Raw genomic sequence first — 16,359 nt, 5'->3', positions numbered from 1 at the left:
ACAAACAAAGGGGGCGCCCTCGGCGTTGCAGCCGACTGGGGGGGGGGGGAATAGGGTTAGCGCCCATAGGAATACATGGAGCCGAAATATTTCTAAGCAGTTTTTTTAATTTCTCGACACACCTATGATGTCCTTATTCAGTGCAGAGTAACCATGAACATCCTAGAATAGATCATGAAAGTATGAAATCTCATGACCGAGGCGAAGTATTTTTAAAACACCGCGAAACGTATGGGGGTGCGAGTTGGGAGGGCGACCCATAAAAGCACAAGTAAACGCAACTTACCGCAACATTTTTCTCATTTCGCAGAGCACCAAAAGTGGTGGCCGGTCGTTAAACATTGGCCAGCGCTTTGAAGAAGTATGCTGTGTCATTGCGGAGGAGGTCTACTTTTCAAACTCCCCGAATAATCTGTGTTGTGAATCCAGACACCCCCTAAATGCTCATGCAGCGAATCACGGAGTTTTGTTTACAATCTGATATGCTGCCGCATGGAGCAAATTAGCTTGATAATACTGTCCCTCAAGTGATACATCCTAGACAGAATTACATTTAAAAGGCAGTTGTCAAACGCCGTACGACAATACGGACCGAACGAGAGTCGCGCATTGCAGCAGACGACATCGCAGCTGGCGATACCCACCGCGGCCGCCTCCAGCTCCGGAGAGTCTGCTAGCGACAGCGGGTGGTGCATCGTCGTCTGCAAGTGTGCGCTGTCAGTTTATCGTGCTTTGAACGGTCCCGCAAGTTGTCAGACTTGCACTACTTGCAAGGGAATGCAGTGTGCCATGCAGCATAATGTCGGGACGTGATACAAGACGTTCACTAAAAAATGAGAAGGGTTCAACGCTGCTGCACCGAGCAAAATGTTGCGGTAAGTTGTGTTTACATGTATTTCTATGGGTCGCCCTCCCAACTTGCACCCCCATACGTTTCGCGGTATTTTAAAAATACTTCGCCTCGTTAATGAGATTTTATATTTTGACGATCTCTTCTAGGATGTTCATAGTTGCTTTGTACCCAATAACGACATCACAGGTACCCCGTGAAATGAGAAACCTGCTTAGGAATATTTCGGTTCCATGTATTCCTATGGGCGTTAACCCTATTTTTCACCCCCAGTCGGCTGCGACGCCGCGAGCGCCCCCTTTGTTTGTAAACACGGTGTTGGTCTATAGGTTATATAGGCTCATTTCACATGACGTCATCGCACCACATGACGTCATGGCATGAGCGCCGTCCGCCATTTTTTTTGGTCACGTGCGTGATGCTGCCCGGTCGCCGCATACCAAAGTTGACATGTGGTGGAGTCACACGACGGACAAAATCGTGAAGCACTATCGCGATCTTGCATTGCGTGACTATATAGTGAGCTAGAATATTCTATCATACTGTAGGCGTGAACCTTAAGTCGGCGATTTCCACCGCTTTGCTTCCGTCCGCGAGTAGCGTTTTCGTAGCAAAATTTCGCCCTTTCAAAGAGCGGAGTAAATCATGCACACCTCGAAGACTGACTATGCATGTTAATGCAAATTGGTTTACAGGAAAGAAAATGCCCATGAAGTCTCACGTACACTTCTCCGTGGGCACCTAACCGTGCCGTAAGGGAAGGGAAGTGGGAGTGAAAAGAGAGAAAGGGGTTCCATATTAGAAGAGATATTAACCTACACTGACATCATACAGCACACAGACGCTTTTGCGCTTCGCCTCCATCGAAACGGGGCCTCCGTGGTCAGTATATAAATTTCGAACCCTGGTACTCCGGTCAGTAGTAGCAGTGTCTTGACCACTGAGCCATCGCGGCGTATCAGGCTGAAGTAGGGCTAAACCTCCGCGTGGAAACTCCCAGGCGACTGAATATGTACTACATCTGAAACTGCAGCGCACGAGGCCCAGTGACTACGTACGTGGAGCTTAATATTAAAGGGGTAAAGGTAGAGTCCAACTCCAGTTTTGTCCCAGTTAGATATATAATGTGATCTAAGGAAAGGTTTTAGATCAGCTGCGTACATTACAAGAGAAACGATTCAATGATCAAGAGAAATACTGCAGAAGATGGGGTTACCTGATAAAGACACTACGCGGTGAAGTCTTGGTGAAGTTGCTGACGGGCTTGATGAAAACTCCGCTGGCACCCAAATATGTCCCTTAGGGAAAACGCAGTCTTTCCGTGGAACTCGTTATAATGATGATTATGTCCTTGATCGCACGTGCTTCATATTTGGCATCGTGTGCTTGCTCGAGCTAGGGCACAAGATTTCAATTTACGACTGCCTTTTTTTAGCGAAAACATTCGTGTACTATTTTTTATCATTATTTTTTTTTTTGCACCTGCAGTCAATGCGTTACGCAACTTCAAGTAGATCTTGCAGCTGACATTCCCCGCAGGGGGTAATCGTAACTCTAATGAACGACAGGGGGCGCTGCGAAGTCTGGCCGTTTTGTCAGTTTTGTTAGGGTCCCTAGAAATATTGCTAGTCTGTCGTCCGCCGGCCGCGGCGGGGGCTGCCGCTGAATGATCGCCGCGGTGGCGCTGCGGTGAACCGGAGTGCGCCACTGCTGACGGAGCAGACGACGCGCGCGCCCGTGCGCTTCGAAATGCATTCGCTGCATGCTCATTGTCAGGTGCCTTGTACATGCGATGCCGCTCTTTAGTCTTTGATTTCAGTTTAGTCGTAATATTGAATTTGCAGCCGAGTTGTTGGCATAACCACGGATGCGACTTTTTTTTTTTTTTCGTGAGCGAAGTTTTGCGCGCATGCCCCTGAGCCGATGTAGAAACGAAGCTGCTTTTTATCCCCTATTATCCTGCTGAAGCTACCGCCGTGCCGTATTGTAACGAAGACTTCTGAGGATTTCGTGCAAAAAATTGCGCTTGCATGGAGAACTATACTAGACGCACATTCTAGGCTCCAAGAACCATGTGTGCGAGCAACAGAGCGCTGTCGCCGGCGTTTTCATTCACGCTATAGTTTCATCTTAACTTCTTCGGACGTTTACCTAAGTTATAACACGTATGTAGAACTAGAAACTTTCGGATGCATGCACAATTAAAGCACACAAGATGGGAACCCGAGCCCTTCAAATCGCACCGCGCTTCAGGCAACCTGCTGATAGGCATTCTTTGGTACTTAGGAAGCCTAGTAGCCACTCATCAGAGTATGCCATCACTTTTGTTGACTTGCGTTTAGCAACCTCCAAAACATATTTTAACAGCCAGCTGTTAGTTGAGAGGAAGGGCACTAACACTTCTTTCAAACTCTGTCCTTGAAGGTGTTCATTTTCATTTTTCATTTCACCGAGAGCTTTTACCAGCTTTGCCACCTTGTCCTTCGTACGACAAACTGCTCGAGACATAGAAGTCTGTTTCTTAATTTTTTCTTCTTCTTGACAGGGTGTTCTGAGTTAACTTTCGCAAGTATTTGCAGGATGTTGCATCAGAAATAATGGTACAGTTCGTCGCAAATTAAGCAACGCCCATTGTAGGTGGGAAAGATCTTTTGTAATAGGCTTCAATCCGCTGCCAGGACAAAAGCTGAGTTTCGCAATGTCCTGAATAAGATTAATTACCTCTTCTGTCGACTTTACAGCTATCTCCTTGACTTTGTTTCCTCGAATGCACACAGCAGCATTCATGGCAGCTTCACCACTGCGATGGAACAGAACTCGCCGATGGCAATTGCCTCCGGAGATTCGTCCTCGCTTGAGTAGCACTATGCGAATGTTCATTGTTCAACATCAGAAAGATCGACATTTGTCCCCAGTGGCGGTGGCATGCAGCTTTCTGCATTCCTGGAGCAGGCTCACGTCACACGATCCACCACCGCTGTATTCTTCAACTGGCTCCACTGATGCTTCAGGATCAGTGCACTTTTTTTCTTTCTCTGCAGGTCTCCCTGCTGACTGTTTTTGCTCGTACAAGTTGCGCTCCTTTCTCTTGAGAGGCAGGGGCTTCAACAAGTATTTTGGAGTGTCAGGAAACAGCGTTGAGATGGCATCCTTCGTGAGTTGCGTAACATCCCGTGGAATCTCAATTACCTTTACCTGTCTTAAAACTTCGCTCAATAAAGCAGGATTTGAAGTGTCGCTCTCGAACGTCGACACTAGCTTATTCGTGTTACAGTAATGTGAGGGCAACCCCGATCCGGATCATCCGATATTTATATATACCGATATTTATATCAACGTCCAGGATTTCCTGTCTGCAACTCACAAAATAATGAGGAAGATATTCACCACTTGTGGGTTTGCCCGCCACTGAAGCCGACAATATCGGCACCTGACGGCAGTGGGCCTTTCACCGAGCAACCCATCTTCGTACATTGCTTGCACGCAAGGGCCTTATCATCGTTCTCTCTTGAATTTTATTAGAACACAGCCAGTCTATTTTCTTTCATTTATTACGCCTTTTAATTTTCGTTTTGCATATTCCTTTATGCCCTAGCTGAGACAATAAACAATGTTATTGCCTTTGCAGCCGCGCTTGATGTTGCGCTTCCACTCTTGCCTCTTCCCTGCGTCTTTCGGTGTCCTGAAGAGAGAACATTTCACCTTGCACGAGCGCTACCCGGTCTTGCACCCGGGCAAGAAACACGTGCTATCACGCTTAGCCCGTTTTCTGGACATGACGCGATCACATATCCATAAAAAAGGCACACATGCTAGCTAATTTGCGCGCATTCCGGCTCGCGAGCGAAAAAAAGTGCACGTGGTGCACGAGCCTTGTCACGGCACCAACGGATCAGCGCGGCGCAGATTCGCAGTACGGCACAACCGCCACAGCACCACGTACACAACGCGACCACGCTCCGAATGCGTACAGCGCCCCCTGCGCTTTCATCCGGGAAGCGGCCAACCGGTTCCATAGGGAACCCCGCTCGGACGGCAGACTAGCAAATATTTCTAGGGACTCTAGTTTTGTGAAGAGTGGTCGCGTTTGTGACGGTTCACGCTTCATTCTGACATGCCCCAAGTGCACCAGTGACTATCAGACAGCAGTTTAGGTGCCGGCGTCGCTGGAGATCCTCAAGAAATAGTGATTAGCTGACGAACGTGTTTATGAAATCTACCATGGAGAAAAGCGACGTGTTACTGCGTCGCCGATGCTTCTGAAAAGCGGAAGCACGTTGGCACTGCACTGTATTGACGTATTAGTGCAGGTAAGGATCTCAACGATTTCGCAATTACTCAATGTGCATGGAAAGGCGCCACGCTCATCATACAAGCCTCCGGTCATCGAACTTGTTGCCGCTGTTTGTTAGCGATTAGCAGCATAACTTTTTTTTTTTCTTTTCCAGTCTGCGATATGCTTTCATTTCCAAGAATAATATGAAGCTATTCGTGGGGAGAAGGGTCATCCCGATTATTTTAAACGAATGTAGTTTTTTTGTGATACTTGGCTTGTGCACGATAGTGCAGTTTAAATTAACAGCGCATTTCACTGAACTAGTCTAACAATTCTTTCGTGATTGATGATGCCGCTTGCATTGCTCGGTGTCAGTTTGAGCATGCAGGTGTCTTGCGTTTGCGTGTTATATCGCTAAGCCGACTGTCTGTGTGACGTGCACGTATGTGTTTGATTTCCTCGAGAGTCCGAGCGGGATAAGTGATGCCTTCGAAAAGCCTGCGTACGGCGTCGCCACTTTCGCGTGTGTATATACACCTACGCTATCGGATACTATAAACTCGTTCTCTAGCGAGGCCCTAGGGAATTTTCGCTCCCGCAGGCAGTCTGTGACCGAGAAGCTTGTTGGTATAAATTCCGTATTGTGTCCTATTCACACGCTGCTCGTCCCGCTGGCTTATGTGTCTACCTTTCGACGAAGTACTATCAACTCAGTTACAGGGTTAAAAAAAAGAAAAAAAGAAGTGCTAAGTAAATTGCTAAAAGGGCGAACAGAAAAGTAAGCCATAAAGCTGTGCTTTCTGTTGGCCTGCATGGTTAGTCACCCTAATTTCGTCATGCTCCTTTGATGCTTGCACCAGCGAAGTGACTCAACAACTGAGGCGAAAGTGAAATTATTATGGCACCTTTGGCTCCCCTACTGTGCACTTTACACAGCAGTTACCAGCTTTCATAAGGACACGCCCTTATTGTGTGTGCCTTTCTCATTCGGATGCCTAAATCAGTGTGCCTAAATTATTCGGACCATAACGTGTGTTACATGGTATCTCACCCATTACTTTGCCACTGGCCTGGTTTCAGGTTAAAGGGAGCATGCCACCGCTCGTGTAGGATGGGTGGCAAGATAGCTTTTTCTTTTTTTTTTTTTTTTTTGCACCAGCTTCCAAGTTTGAAACTTTTCTGGTTACACGATATATAGGCACCGTGCAGAAACCCAGGGATCAGCACTCGCGGCGAACAGGCAGCGCCACGAGTGAGCGCCGGAACAGTTTGATAGGGAGACGCGCGGCCGCCTAGGCAGGGCGCGTGCTTGAAAAGGCGGCCTGCGCAACGAAATGGTAGGAGTTTCAGCCAGCTCGAGCGACGTAGCGAAGCACAAACGATGCGAGAGCCACACGACACAAGACGCAGAGACAGAGACGAGCCCTGGCCGCCCGCTGGGCGTTTATGTCTAGGCTGGAAACACGCGAAACGGAAGACGACAGGAGAAGCGAGCGCAGCTGGAAAAGGCCGAGCAAAAAACGAGGGGGGTGGGAGGGTGGGGGCGTAAAAAACACGGTAAAAATGTAGAAAAATACAAAAAAACATTTGTGGCGAACGCCCCTCCTCCCAAGTGTGGTACAGCTTCACAAAGGCCAGCTTGAACGCCCCAAGCTGGGGTAGGTGAGAGAAAAAAAAAAAAAAAAAGAAAGAAAGAAAGATTCGGGGAATCGAGCGGCCGAGAAGGGTGGAACGAGTATGGGAGAAGAATAGGAATGAATGAAGCTGTAGTCGAAGAAGAGAAAAAAACCTAAAAAAAAGGGACAAGCCTGAAAACTCGAGAACGCGATTACCGGGGCCTGAAGATGCCGCAGGCATTTACATTGCGCAGACGGATTTTGAAGAGCGGATTTTGAAGGATTTTGTTTTCTGGTGAGGTGGTTGCCACTTTTCTCGACGATAAAGGAAAGGATGGCAGATGGCACGCGGTCGCTGATACAGCGACACAGCTATGAGAATGGAAACTGCCTTACAGCACCGCACAAACGATCTACAGTTTCTAATACACATTCATGTCTTCCTCTCTGTCACATGTCAGAATTGTAGCATGCTTAATTTTCTTTTTCGTTGAAAGAACGTCCTGCCTCATCCCGACTTGAATGCTAGTTTTCTTTCGTTTTTTTTAACGATCCTTAATGCCTCTTTAACAGTACTTTCAAGTCCTCTGCCACAAAATTAAGTTTTGACAGGGGAAGGTAACAGGTGGCAGCCAGCCGCCCGACAACTTGTTTGGAGCAGGATGGCATGTAATGAATTCAAGATCTGTTCAGAGTGTCCACTAATAAGTAAAAAAAAAATCATTTTTTACTTATTTTTTGTTATAGTCTTGATTGAGCAGTATCGCATGAGAAACAGCTTATCATTCGAGGTTCATCAACTCAGTAGACATCGAAATGTCATTAAAACAACTAAATGAATAAAGCGTATGGAATGGCACCTCCTGAATCACATCTACAGAGGAGGGCGAAGTGGACAGCGAAGGATGGCGAAGGAAAAAAAAATATCAGGCTGGGGGACGGACAAAGAAAGCCGCCCAAGAGGAGAAGGAAAGTAGCGGCATAAGCGTGGAAGGAAAGGGTGTGGAAAGAATAAAAGGAACGAGCTGAGAGGAGGAAAAAAATAATGAAAGCAAGCAAGCAAGCAAAAAAAAAATTTGCCAAGGCAAATTCGCGAAACTAATGCGCAAGACATAGTAAATGCGCCATTTAAACACTCCATTCCTGTTGATTACTCTCTGCATTGTACTGATGCTTATGCAAGCTATCGTAGACAGGGAAATATAGACCACAGGACAGCATAAATAAAAATTATGCAATGAACAACTGCATCCACGAGCGCGGCCCACAGGCGCGCACGGCGGTCCCAGTAGCGCTGATGCTTAAGAGTTGCCCAATTTCTTTAAATATTTTTTTTTTTTGCGGGTTGAGAAAGGATGCTAATGCAGGTGAAGGTACAGTCTGTCCTCTTTCGGGAAAAATGCTTCGCGGTAAATCTGGACGCGGCAATACCCGGGCATGATTGCCAGCTCGTTAGAAGGCAGCGATTCGCCTTAGCTTCGCTTCGCTTCGTAAAGCTTATTCGGTGACGCGAAAAATATTTTATCAGGCCAGTGAAAATGTGTGCAACAGCAGCATTGCCAGGACTGCAGCCTAGCAATTCATTTGAGACCATAGAATGCCGCGAATCGAAAGAACGAACGGCGAATGCGCCCCACGCACAGCAGATCCGCCGCGTCTCCGCTGCACGGCCGGGCGCACGTCTCCCTACCAAACTGTTTTTCCCGCCGCGAGGGGCGCGCGCGTCGCACCGCGAGTTACTCCTGCACGGTGCCTATAACCTGTGCTCTGTAGGCTGCAAATACCACTAGGAAGATATTTCAGAACAGAAAAAAATTCTGCTTGAGGAAGAATATGCTTCTACGCATTTTCTATGCTAATAACTCGAGCATTGTATAAGAAGAGCCACTAGTCCTTCCTTTGATGTGGTAGACCTTTTTACTTGACTGTGGAACAGCATATGATTGTTATTTTTAATCTGTTGTTTAAAACATGTTTCTTAAGATGTTACATATCTTTAGCACAGAAATTGAGTAAGTGTTTCTCCAATTCCTGTTGCTAACTCCTTTGTGAAGTTATTCTATTTGTACTCAGTCTGCAGATGCCTTCGTCACCATATCTTTATGTTTATACAACTTCTATGAACCATAGTGCTCGTTTAGTTTATTGCTAGTATTTTGCATTGTTCTGATTGTGTTTTTTAACAGTACAGATGAAAAGGCCTGCCAATCACATCAACCTACTTCGTTGAAGCTTTCAAGGCTAAAGAGCTTCTGCAGAAAGCTGAGAGGACCGGCGGATGCATGTGCGTGGAACATGCGGTGCATAGGACGACAAGAAAACAGTCGAGTAAATGACACTGAACATTCTCTTGAGTGGCTGAGATATCTAAAGGATTGCATAAGTGCAATTCTCAGCCACTAACAGCCGTATTGACAAGCGGAACTTATCGCTTCGTGCACTTAACAGCGGCTTAAGAATCCAAACTTGTACAAAAGCCGAACGTTTTCGCGATCTTAACTTAATGATAAGTGAGCATTTCCAAAGGTAGCTTGGGAGCTATCTTAACGCGCACCTTTTGACGTCCAAGGTGGCTACCCACCACGAAAGTTTCTTGGCGTTCGTCGACTTCGTCGCCTTCGTAAGATAAATTGAAAACCGCGAAGGCCGCCCATATGTGACAACATTACGGCGCATATTCAGGAACCGCACCAACTCGATGGAAGAGTACACGGACGGCGAGTTTCCCGATACCGCTTCTCGAAGCAGGCCATTCTGCAGCTGCTGACAATGCTGCCACTTCAAGCGAACACACGACCGTGGTTGCCCCGTGTCGCCGCTTCTCCAGTTGCTAGTGGCATTATGCTTCTATGGCGCCGGAACCTTCCAGGTAGTGAGTGGGGACCTGGTGAACATTTCACAGCCCACGGTGTCGCGAATCGTCGAGCGCGTTACTTCGATGATCGCTGCCACACTGTTTCCGGCACTCATGAAACTGCCTGATTGCACGTGAGCACCGCAAGTAATGCAGGATTTTTATACGATGGGAGGTTTTCCTGGAGTGGTCGGGTGCATAGACTGCACTTATGAGTCCCAGAGGCGACGACGCTGAAGTATTCAGGAACAGAAAAGGCTACTTTTCGATCAACGTTCAGGTACGCGTTTTTAATCCCCGCCAGTTCGAGACAGGAGATAAACTTGAACGGAGATGTCTTTTTTTTTTTTTTTTCTGTTGAGTATACATTACTCGAAAAAACTTGAACTCTTGTTTTTTTATACAAAGACACAGCGAAATGTCATTTGACATCATTACAGCGATAATAGATTCTCAATTGCTATATTTACTAGTCAGCCTTCTAATTGCGGTTGACATGCATAGTATTTAATTCACTGCTGAAGCTGATTCTGTGTGACCCTCATATTGAATAATTTGAATCCAAGCAGTATCAAAGTGTCCCAGTTCTGAAAGCTAGCAAATTGGCTGTGTTGAATGCAATCTCTATTTTAGCTGCAGAACTAGCAGTGGTCACAGTGCCTTGCTTACAATTTTTTATGCAGCCAAGTGACTTATACACTTGTAACATTAATCGTAGCAACAAATGAGCATAATTTATAAGGTCATTGGCTTATTCTCCTTGTGTTGAGAGTGGCCTGCTGCTGTTAGCCGTGTCGAGATGTGCCTCTAATAAAGGCTAGAAGGGCATCTTTGTTTCACAAGCAGCCACTGGACTTCGACAACAGTTCCTTCACTTTGTTGTTGGCGAACAAAGCGTCAGACATTTGTATAACTTTAGAAATTATAGCTCGACGTGGGTTAACCAGCTTGCAAACAAGGTTCACATCATGCAGTACTATTGTGAATGCTATTGATAAAGATGCTGCCATATATTGTCTGTGTTGAGAGTGGCTTGTTGCTGTTAGCCGTGTCGAGATGTGTCCCTTAACCTTAAATGAAGGCTAGAAACAGGCCAACAGCAAGGGCATCTTTGTTTCCCAAGCAGCCACTGGATGTCGATAACAGTTTCTTCACTTTGTTGTTGGCAAACCAATCGTCAGACATTTGTATAACTTTAGAAATTATAGCTCGACGTGGGTTAACCAGCTTGCAAACAAGAGTTCACATCGCGCAGTAATATTGTGAATGCTATTGATAAAGATGTTGCCATATCTTGTCTATGTTGAGAGTGGCTTGTTGCTGTTAGCCGTGTCGAAATGTGTCCCTTAACCTTAAATGAAGGCTAGAAACAGGCCAACAGCAAGGGCATCTTCGTTTCATAAGCAGCCACTGGACGTCGACAACAGTTCCTTCACTTTGTTGTTGGCAAACCAAGCGTCAGACATTTGTATAATTTTAGAAATAGCTCGACGTGGTTTAAAGAGGTAGTAAACAAGTGTTCACATCATGCAGTACTTTTGTGAATGCTATTGATAAAGATGTTGTCATATATTGTCTGTGTTGAGAGTGGCTTGTTGCTGTTAGCCGTGTCGAGGTGTGTCTCTTAACCTAAATAAAGGCTAGAAACAGGCCAACAGCAAGGGCACCTTTTTTTTTTTCACAAGCAGCCACTGGACGCCGACAACAGTTCCTTCACTTCGTTGTTGGCAAACCAAGCGTCAGACATTTGCAAACTTTAGAAATTATAGCTCGACGTGGGTTAGCTAGGTGGCATACAAGTATTCACATCACGCAGTACTATTGTGAATGCTATTGATAAAGGTGTTGTCATATATTGTCTGTGTTGAGAGTGGCTTGTTGCTGTTAGCCATGTTGAGATGTGTCTTAACCTAAATAAAGGCTAGAGACAGGCCAACAGCAAGGGTATATTTTTCTTTTTTTTTTCACAAGCAGCCACTGGACGCCGACAACAGTTCCTTCACTTCACTGTTGGCAAACCAAGCGTCAGACATTTGCATAACTTTAGAAATTATAGCTCGACGTGGGTTAACCAGGTTGCAAACAAGTGTTCACATCACGCAGTAATATTGTGAATGCTATTGATAAAGATGTCATATATTGTCTTTGTTGAGAGTGGCTTGTTGCTGTTAGCCGTGTTGAGATGTGTCTCTTAACCTAAATAAAGGCTAGAAACAGGCCAACAGCAAGGGCATCTTTTTTTCTGTTTTTTTCACAAGTAGCCACTGGACACCGACAACAGTTCCTTCACTTCGTTGTTGGCAAACCAAGCGTCAGACATTTGTATAACTTTAGAAATTATAGCTCGATGTGGGTTAACCAGGTTGCAAACAAGTGTTCACATCACGCAGTAATATTGTGAATGCTATTGATAAAGATGTCATATATTGTCTGTATTGATAGTGGCTTGTCGCTTGTAGCAGTGTTGAGGTGTGCCGCTTGCCCTTAAACTAGGCTAGAAAAAGACTGACCGCATTGGCACTTTCCTGTTGCAGGCAATCACAGGGCCTCATCTACAATTCCTGGACGTTGTCGCCAGCTGGCCAGGCTCAGCTCATGACAGTCGCATCTTTGATAACAGTCGTGCTAGAGCCCTGTTCGAAGATGGTGTGTGCCAGGAATTTTGTTGGGAGACTCTGGCTATGCCTGTTGCCACTATCTTATGACTCCATTCAAGGACCCTAAAAATAGTGGAGAGCGAAGGTAAGCTCTAACTGCTATAGAACGTTTTGAACATTTAATGCCATATTGACAACTGCAGTACATCTGGCACCATATTTTTTTTTCTAGATTCAACATTTCACAGAAAAGGATTCGCGACAGTGTAGAGAGGGTGTTCGGCAATTGGAAAAGGCGCTTTCCGTGCCTTGATATGAGACTGCAGATAAAGATGACCACTTCGGTGCTGGTGATCACAGTATGTGTTGCTGTGCACAACCTGAGCCTGCGCCTACAAGATCCAATCCCTCCCAACATCCAGCCTTCCCCTATTACACTGCCCCCTCCTGCTCTGCTTCCTGCTGGACCAACAGTGGGGACAGCTACACAGCCACAGCCTCAGGACACTCAAAATGGGTTCAGAGTCCGTAACCGAATTGTTAATCAGCACTTTTTGTCACAATCATGATCATTTCAAGTTTATGCCACTAACCACACAGGGCTAAAGGTGTGGAGTAATCTTATTTATACTATAACCCTTCCAATACAACAGGAGGTAGAGGATGGTAAATAGGTTTTCAGTACTGTCCATCTAGCATGAGAAAACCTTGCAGGTAGCTTGGATTTGGCTGATCCCACATGAATAGTATTGATGAAAAATTCCACTGCCGACCTCTGGAAACATCAGGCTTCAGTGTATAATGTATATTATAGCAAGTTTCTCTTGCTCGCTCTGTCCTGAAGAGAGAGATTGAACAAATACATATGGTTTGTTGTCAGCATTACTGTTGCTGCCACATAATTTATTTGTAGTCAAATCAAATAGTCCAATACTGACTTTTTTCTGCATTTATTAAGCTTTCCTCTGCATTACCTGCATTTGAATTTGCAATAAACTAGCCTTTGCTTTGGCATTTAATAACTTTTGTTCATTGAGTGCTTTTTTTTCTTTTCACTTTGCCCGCATCATGCGCATGCGGAGGAGATGCTCTCTGCGCTTCTGATTTTTTTCATCAGCGACAGCTTGTAAACGAGCCTCCAGCTCTTCAAGTGCTGTCCGACGCCGGCTAGCTTTATCATGAGGGGCTCCATTCTGAATATTGCCAGCAATCTGTCGTAACCCTGGCGCCGGAGCAGGAGGTTGCGGAGACTGGTGCTGTGGTGATGGTAATAAATCCATCCGCTTGATCCTCACTGCTGAGGCAAATGTCTGTATCTGCCTCATATATATCTTGTAGTTCGTCTGCATCTGCAAAACATTGGAAACATTTTGCATTATTTCTCTTCGCCATTGAGAGTGCATAATAAAGCATGATGCAATCAGCAGTCAAGGGATATCAAAAACAAAAACATCACACGAGGTATAATATGCTATGAGAGAATATTTGCTGTGGAACAACTTAAATTTTTTTTTCCTTTTACTTCCTTTTGCCTATCATGTGCAATACATTTTTCCATATGCTAGTGCCCTTATTCGTGTCAGTCAAAATGTTATGTGCAGGAATTTGATGTATTCATTTTTTTCCTCTTACGTCCCCACATTAGTGCTTTGCTTGTTCATCGCATCTTTTTGCTCGATGCTCCACTCCACCCCCTCCTATGTAATGGCCCCTCGGGCCTTTAGGGTAAATAAATAAATAAAAAAAAATTGCCCTGACAACATTTGTCATTCAATGTTTTTAAATACGGCTCCAAATAAGTGTTTCAATAGCCCCACCTGTCATATAGCGATCTCTCATTCAGGTAACAGCTTTACCACACCATATAAACAAATATTAATACTGATAAGTCAGCCTGTAATGCATTTTTAATTTCTCACGTTTCGTCACAGACGGCTAGACGCTCTAGCTCTTACGCGAGCTTGGTTTAGTATCACGCTTTCATTTTTTTAGCCAGACATTCATACCTCTTGCAAAACATTGCAAAGCACCCATTATGCGCAGTGCACTAGCAAACCCCTTACCTTCGTTTTCATTCAATGCAGCGATTGGTGCAGTCTGCATCGGCACCAAGAGCCGCACCACTGCTACTGTGCATTCGTCGGCGTAGGTTCCACCGTTGGCACTGTCTGCGTCGTGTCATGCGCGGTCGCTGCCGAAAGGATTGGGTATGCGCACAGACATGTGCGATGCCACAGCGCCAACCCATTCGAGTTCTTCTGTTAGCGTTGACTGAACCGCTGAGCCACCGCCTGAAAATGCAATAGCAAATTTTATTGATGTGGGCAACACCCACAACTGCAGTCTACAGTAATTCGGCTCAGCGAATGCTCAGTTTGGAATCTGCACCACATGTACAGTGACGCAAGTTAACTGTCGTGGTGCTGGCATGCGATGAAAAGGCAGCTTACCTGTATGGAACAACTCCTTGGTGTCAGTCGCCTTGCTCCTGCGCCACTTTTCTTTCAAGTTTTCCCAGCACTTTCGTAGCTGCTGGCTGCTACGAGGTCGCACGCCGTGCCGGCTATTGAAATGCAGTGCGATCTCCTCCCACACCTTCTTCTGATTTAGAGACACTGCGTCCGTGCGTTTGTTTTCGACATCTTTCTTTTTGGTCGCCAAGTCAATAAGTACACTCCGCTCCTCCTCAGTAAAATTGATTTTTTTCCTCTCTGATGTCATTGTAAAAAACAAAAACACGAAAGTGACGAAATCAGCTGGTTTGAGAGGCAAAAAAAAAAGAAAGCTCCAAATACCAAACAAATGTTAACTGCGATGGAAAACGATGAACAGAAATGACAAAATACACCAAAAACAAAAAAACGGCAACAAGTGGGGCCAGACTGAAAATTAGAATTGGTTGACAATAGCGCCTGTGCGTCCACATTTTGCGTTCAGCTTGCGTGAATGCAACAATGAAAACATATTAATGTTTTTCAGCCACTGGAAGCTGTTTATTATGAAAAAAACTTGCAGTTTAACGTGGAAATCATTTGTAGCCTCGTTACCAGGCTCATTTTGCCCCCGATAAGTGGAACTTTCATAAGGCTTTCTTTTCCTGCATTTAGGCAGGTTTTCGAAACACACCTAAACGTTTCCTTAATCTTATTCTTGTGGCATACTTTTGAAAGTAGCACTTTTGGCGTAAGTATAAGTTCCATTTGTGAATACGGCGGTTAGTGTATGCCAAATAACACACCCAGAGGCTAGAACATCTTATAATTTAAGGAAAAGGATGCTCTTTACCTTGTAGAAGTTTAGAGCTTGGAAGTAGCATGGTGCTGTATTGCATGACTAAGAAATAATATTTGATACTTCGTCAATTTTTGCAAACTATGCATCTGCAGTCTCTGCAAACACATTTAATACAAAATTCTTATCAGACATTTATCCATTGCTTACTTGAAGCTTAAAAGTAAAGCTGTTTGTATACTGGCCACAAGTGCTTGAATACCAAAAGGAAATTTTGCATTAAACACCGAGTTGATACACGAGATAAGCATCACATCACTCCAATTTTCTATCTCTGGGTGCTTTTGTGTCAGTTAAGCTGGTAAATTAAATTCAATTATGGAGCACTTGAATGGTAGTTGGGTAGCACAACTTGCCTGAACACAATCTAAAATAGTCGGCTTTGTCTTTTCGAGTGATAGTTTTTGAATGTTTTGAATCTATGCTATGATGATGCTGCATTCTGGGCACCTAAAGACTTGTTTGTAAAAGTTTACTAAGCGAAAATCATCACAGTTCCTTCACAAAGGATGTCGAGCATTCCTAGTCAACACTGGGAGGAGGTAAAAATATTTATTTGGGCATCTTCAGTAAAGTAGATCACAAACTGTTAGACTGCCTAACTAGACTCTCTGGAGCTCAGAAGTAGGCTTATATATCATTGTAAATACTGCATAACTTTGTATATTAAAGCCCCACTCCACATAAAGTTTAAATCTGTAGGACATACAGTGACAATTTTTCAGTTAAACATTTTTTATTACCTCATGTACCCCACACATTGTAGCTTATGGTCTTAAGCTTGGTTTCTTAACTTAGAAATGATTTATGAAGACGAGCAGGCTTCATGCATCTTTATACAAGTCCATCAGTTTATTACCAACCTTTTCTGCATT

At 44.9% G+C, this 16,359-nt stretch overlaps 1 protein-coding gene across 1 annotated transcript; it reads right to left on the bottom strand.

Annotated features, from left to right (window-relative positions):
• Window positions 1–13,027: 13,027 nt before the first annotated feature.
• On the bottom strand, window positions 13,028–14,914 carry LOC146203081 (myb/SANT-like DNA-binding domain-containing protein 3). The gene is made up of 3 exons (XM_084602619.1): window positions 14,644–14,914; window positions 14,257–14,484; window positions 13,028–13,542 (listed from the first exon to the last, which is right to left on the bottom strand). Exons 1-2 carry the CDS (start codon window positions 14,912–14,914, stop codon window positions 14,372–14,374), a joined length of 384 nt encoding a protein of 127 aa, XP_084458745.1. The 3' UTR covers window positions 13,028–13,542; window positions 14,257–14,371.
• Between the last annotated feature and the right edge of the window lie 1,445 nt (window positions 14,915–16,359).

Source organism: Amblyomma maculatum, chromosome 1 (assembly GCF_055883805.1).
Source record: "Amblyomma maculatum isolate TAMU_Amacu chromosome 1, ASM5588380v1, whole genome shotgun sequence".
NCBI classification, from domain to species: domain Eukaryota; kingdom Metazoa; phylum Arthropoda; class Arachnida; order Ixodida; family Ixodidae; genus Amblyomma; species Amblyomma maculatum.
This window is presented reverse-complemented; position numbering and strand designations above follow the sequence as displayed.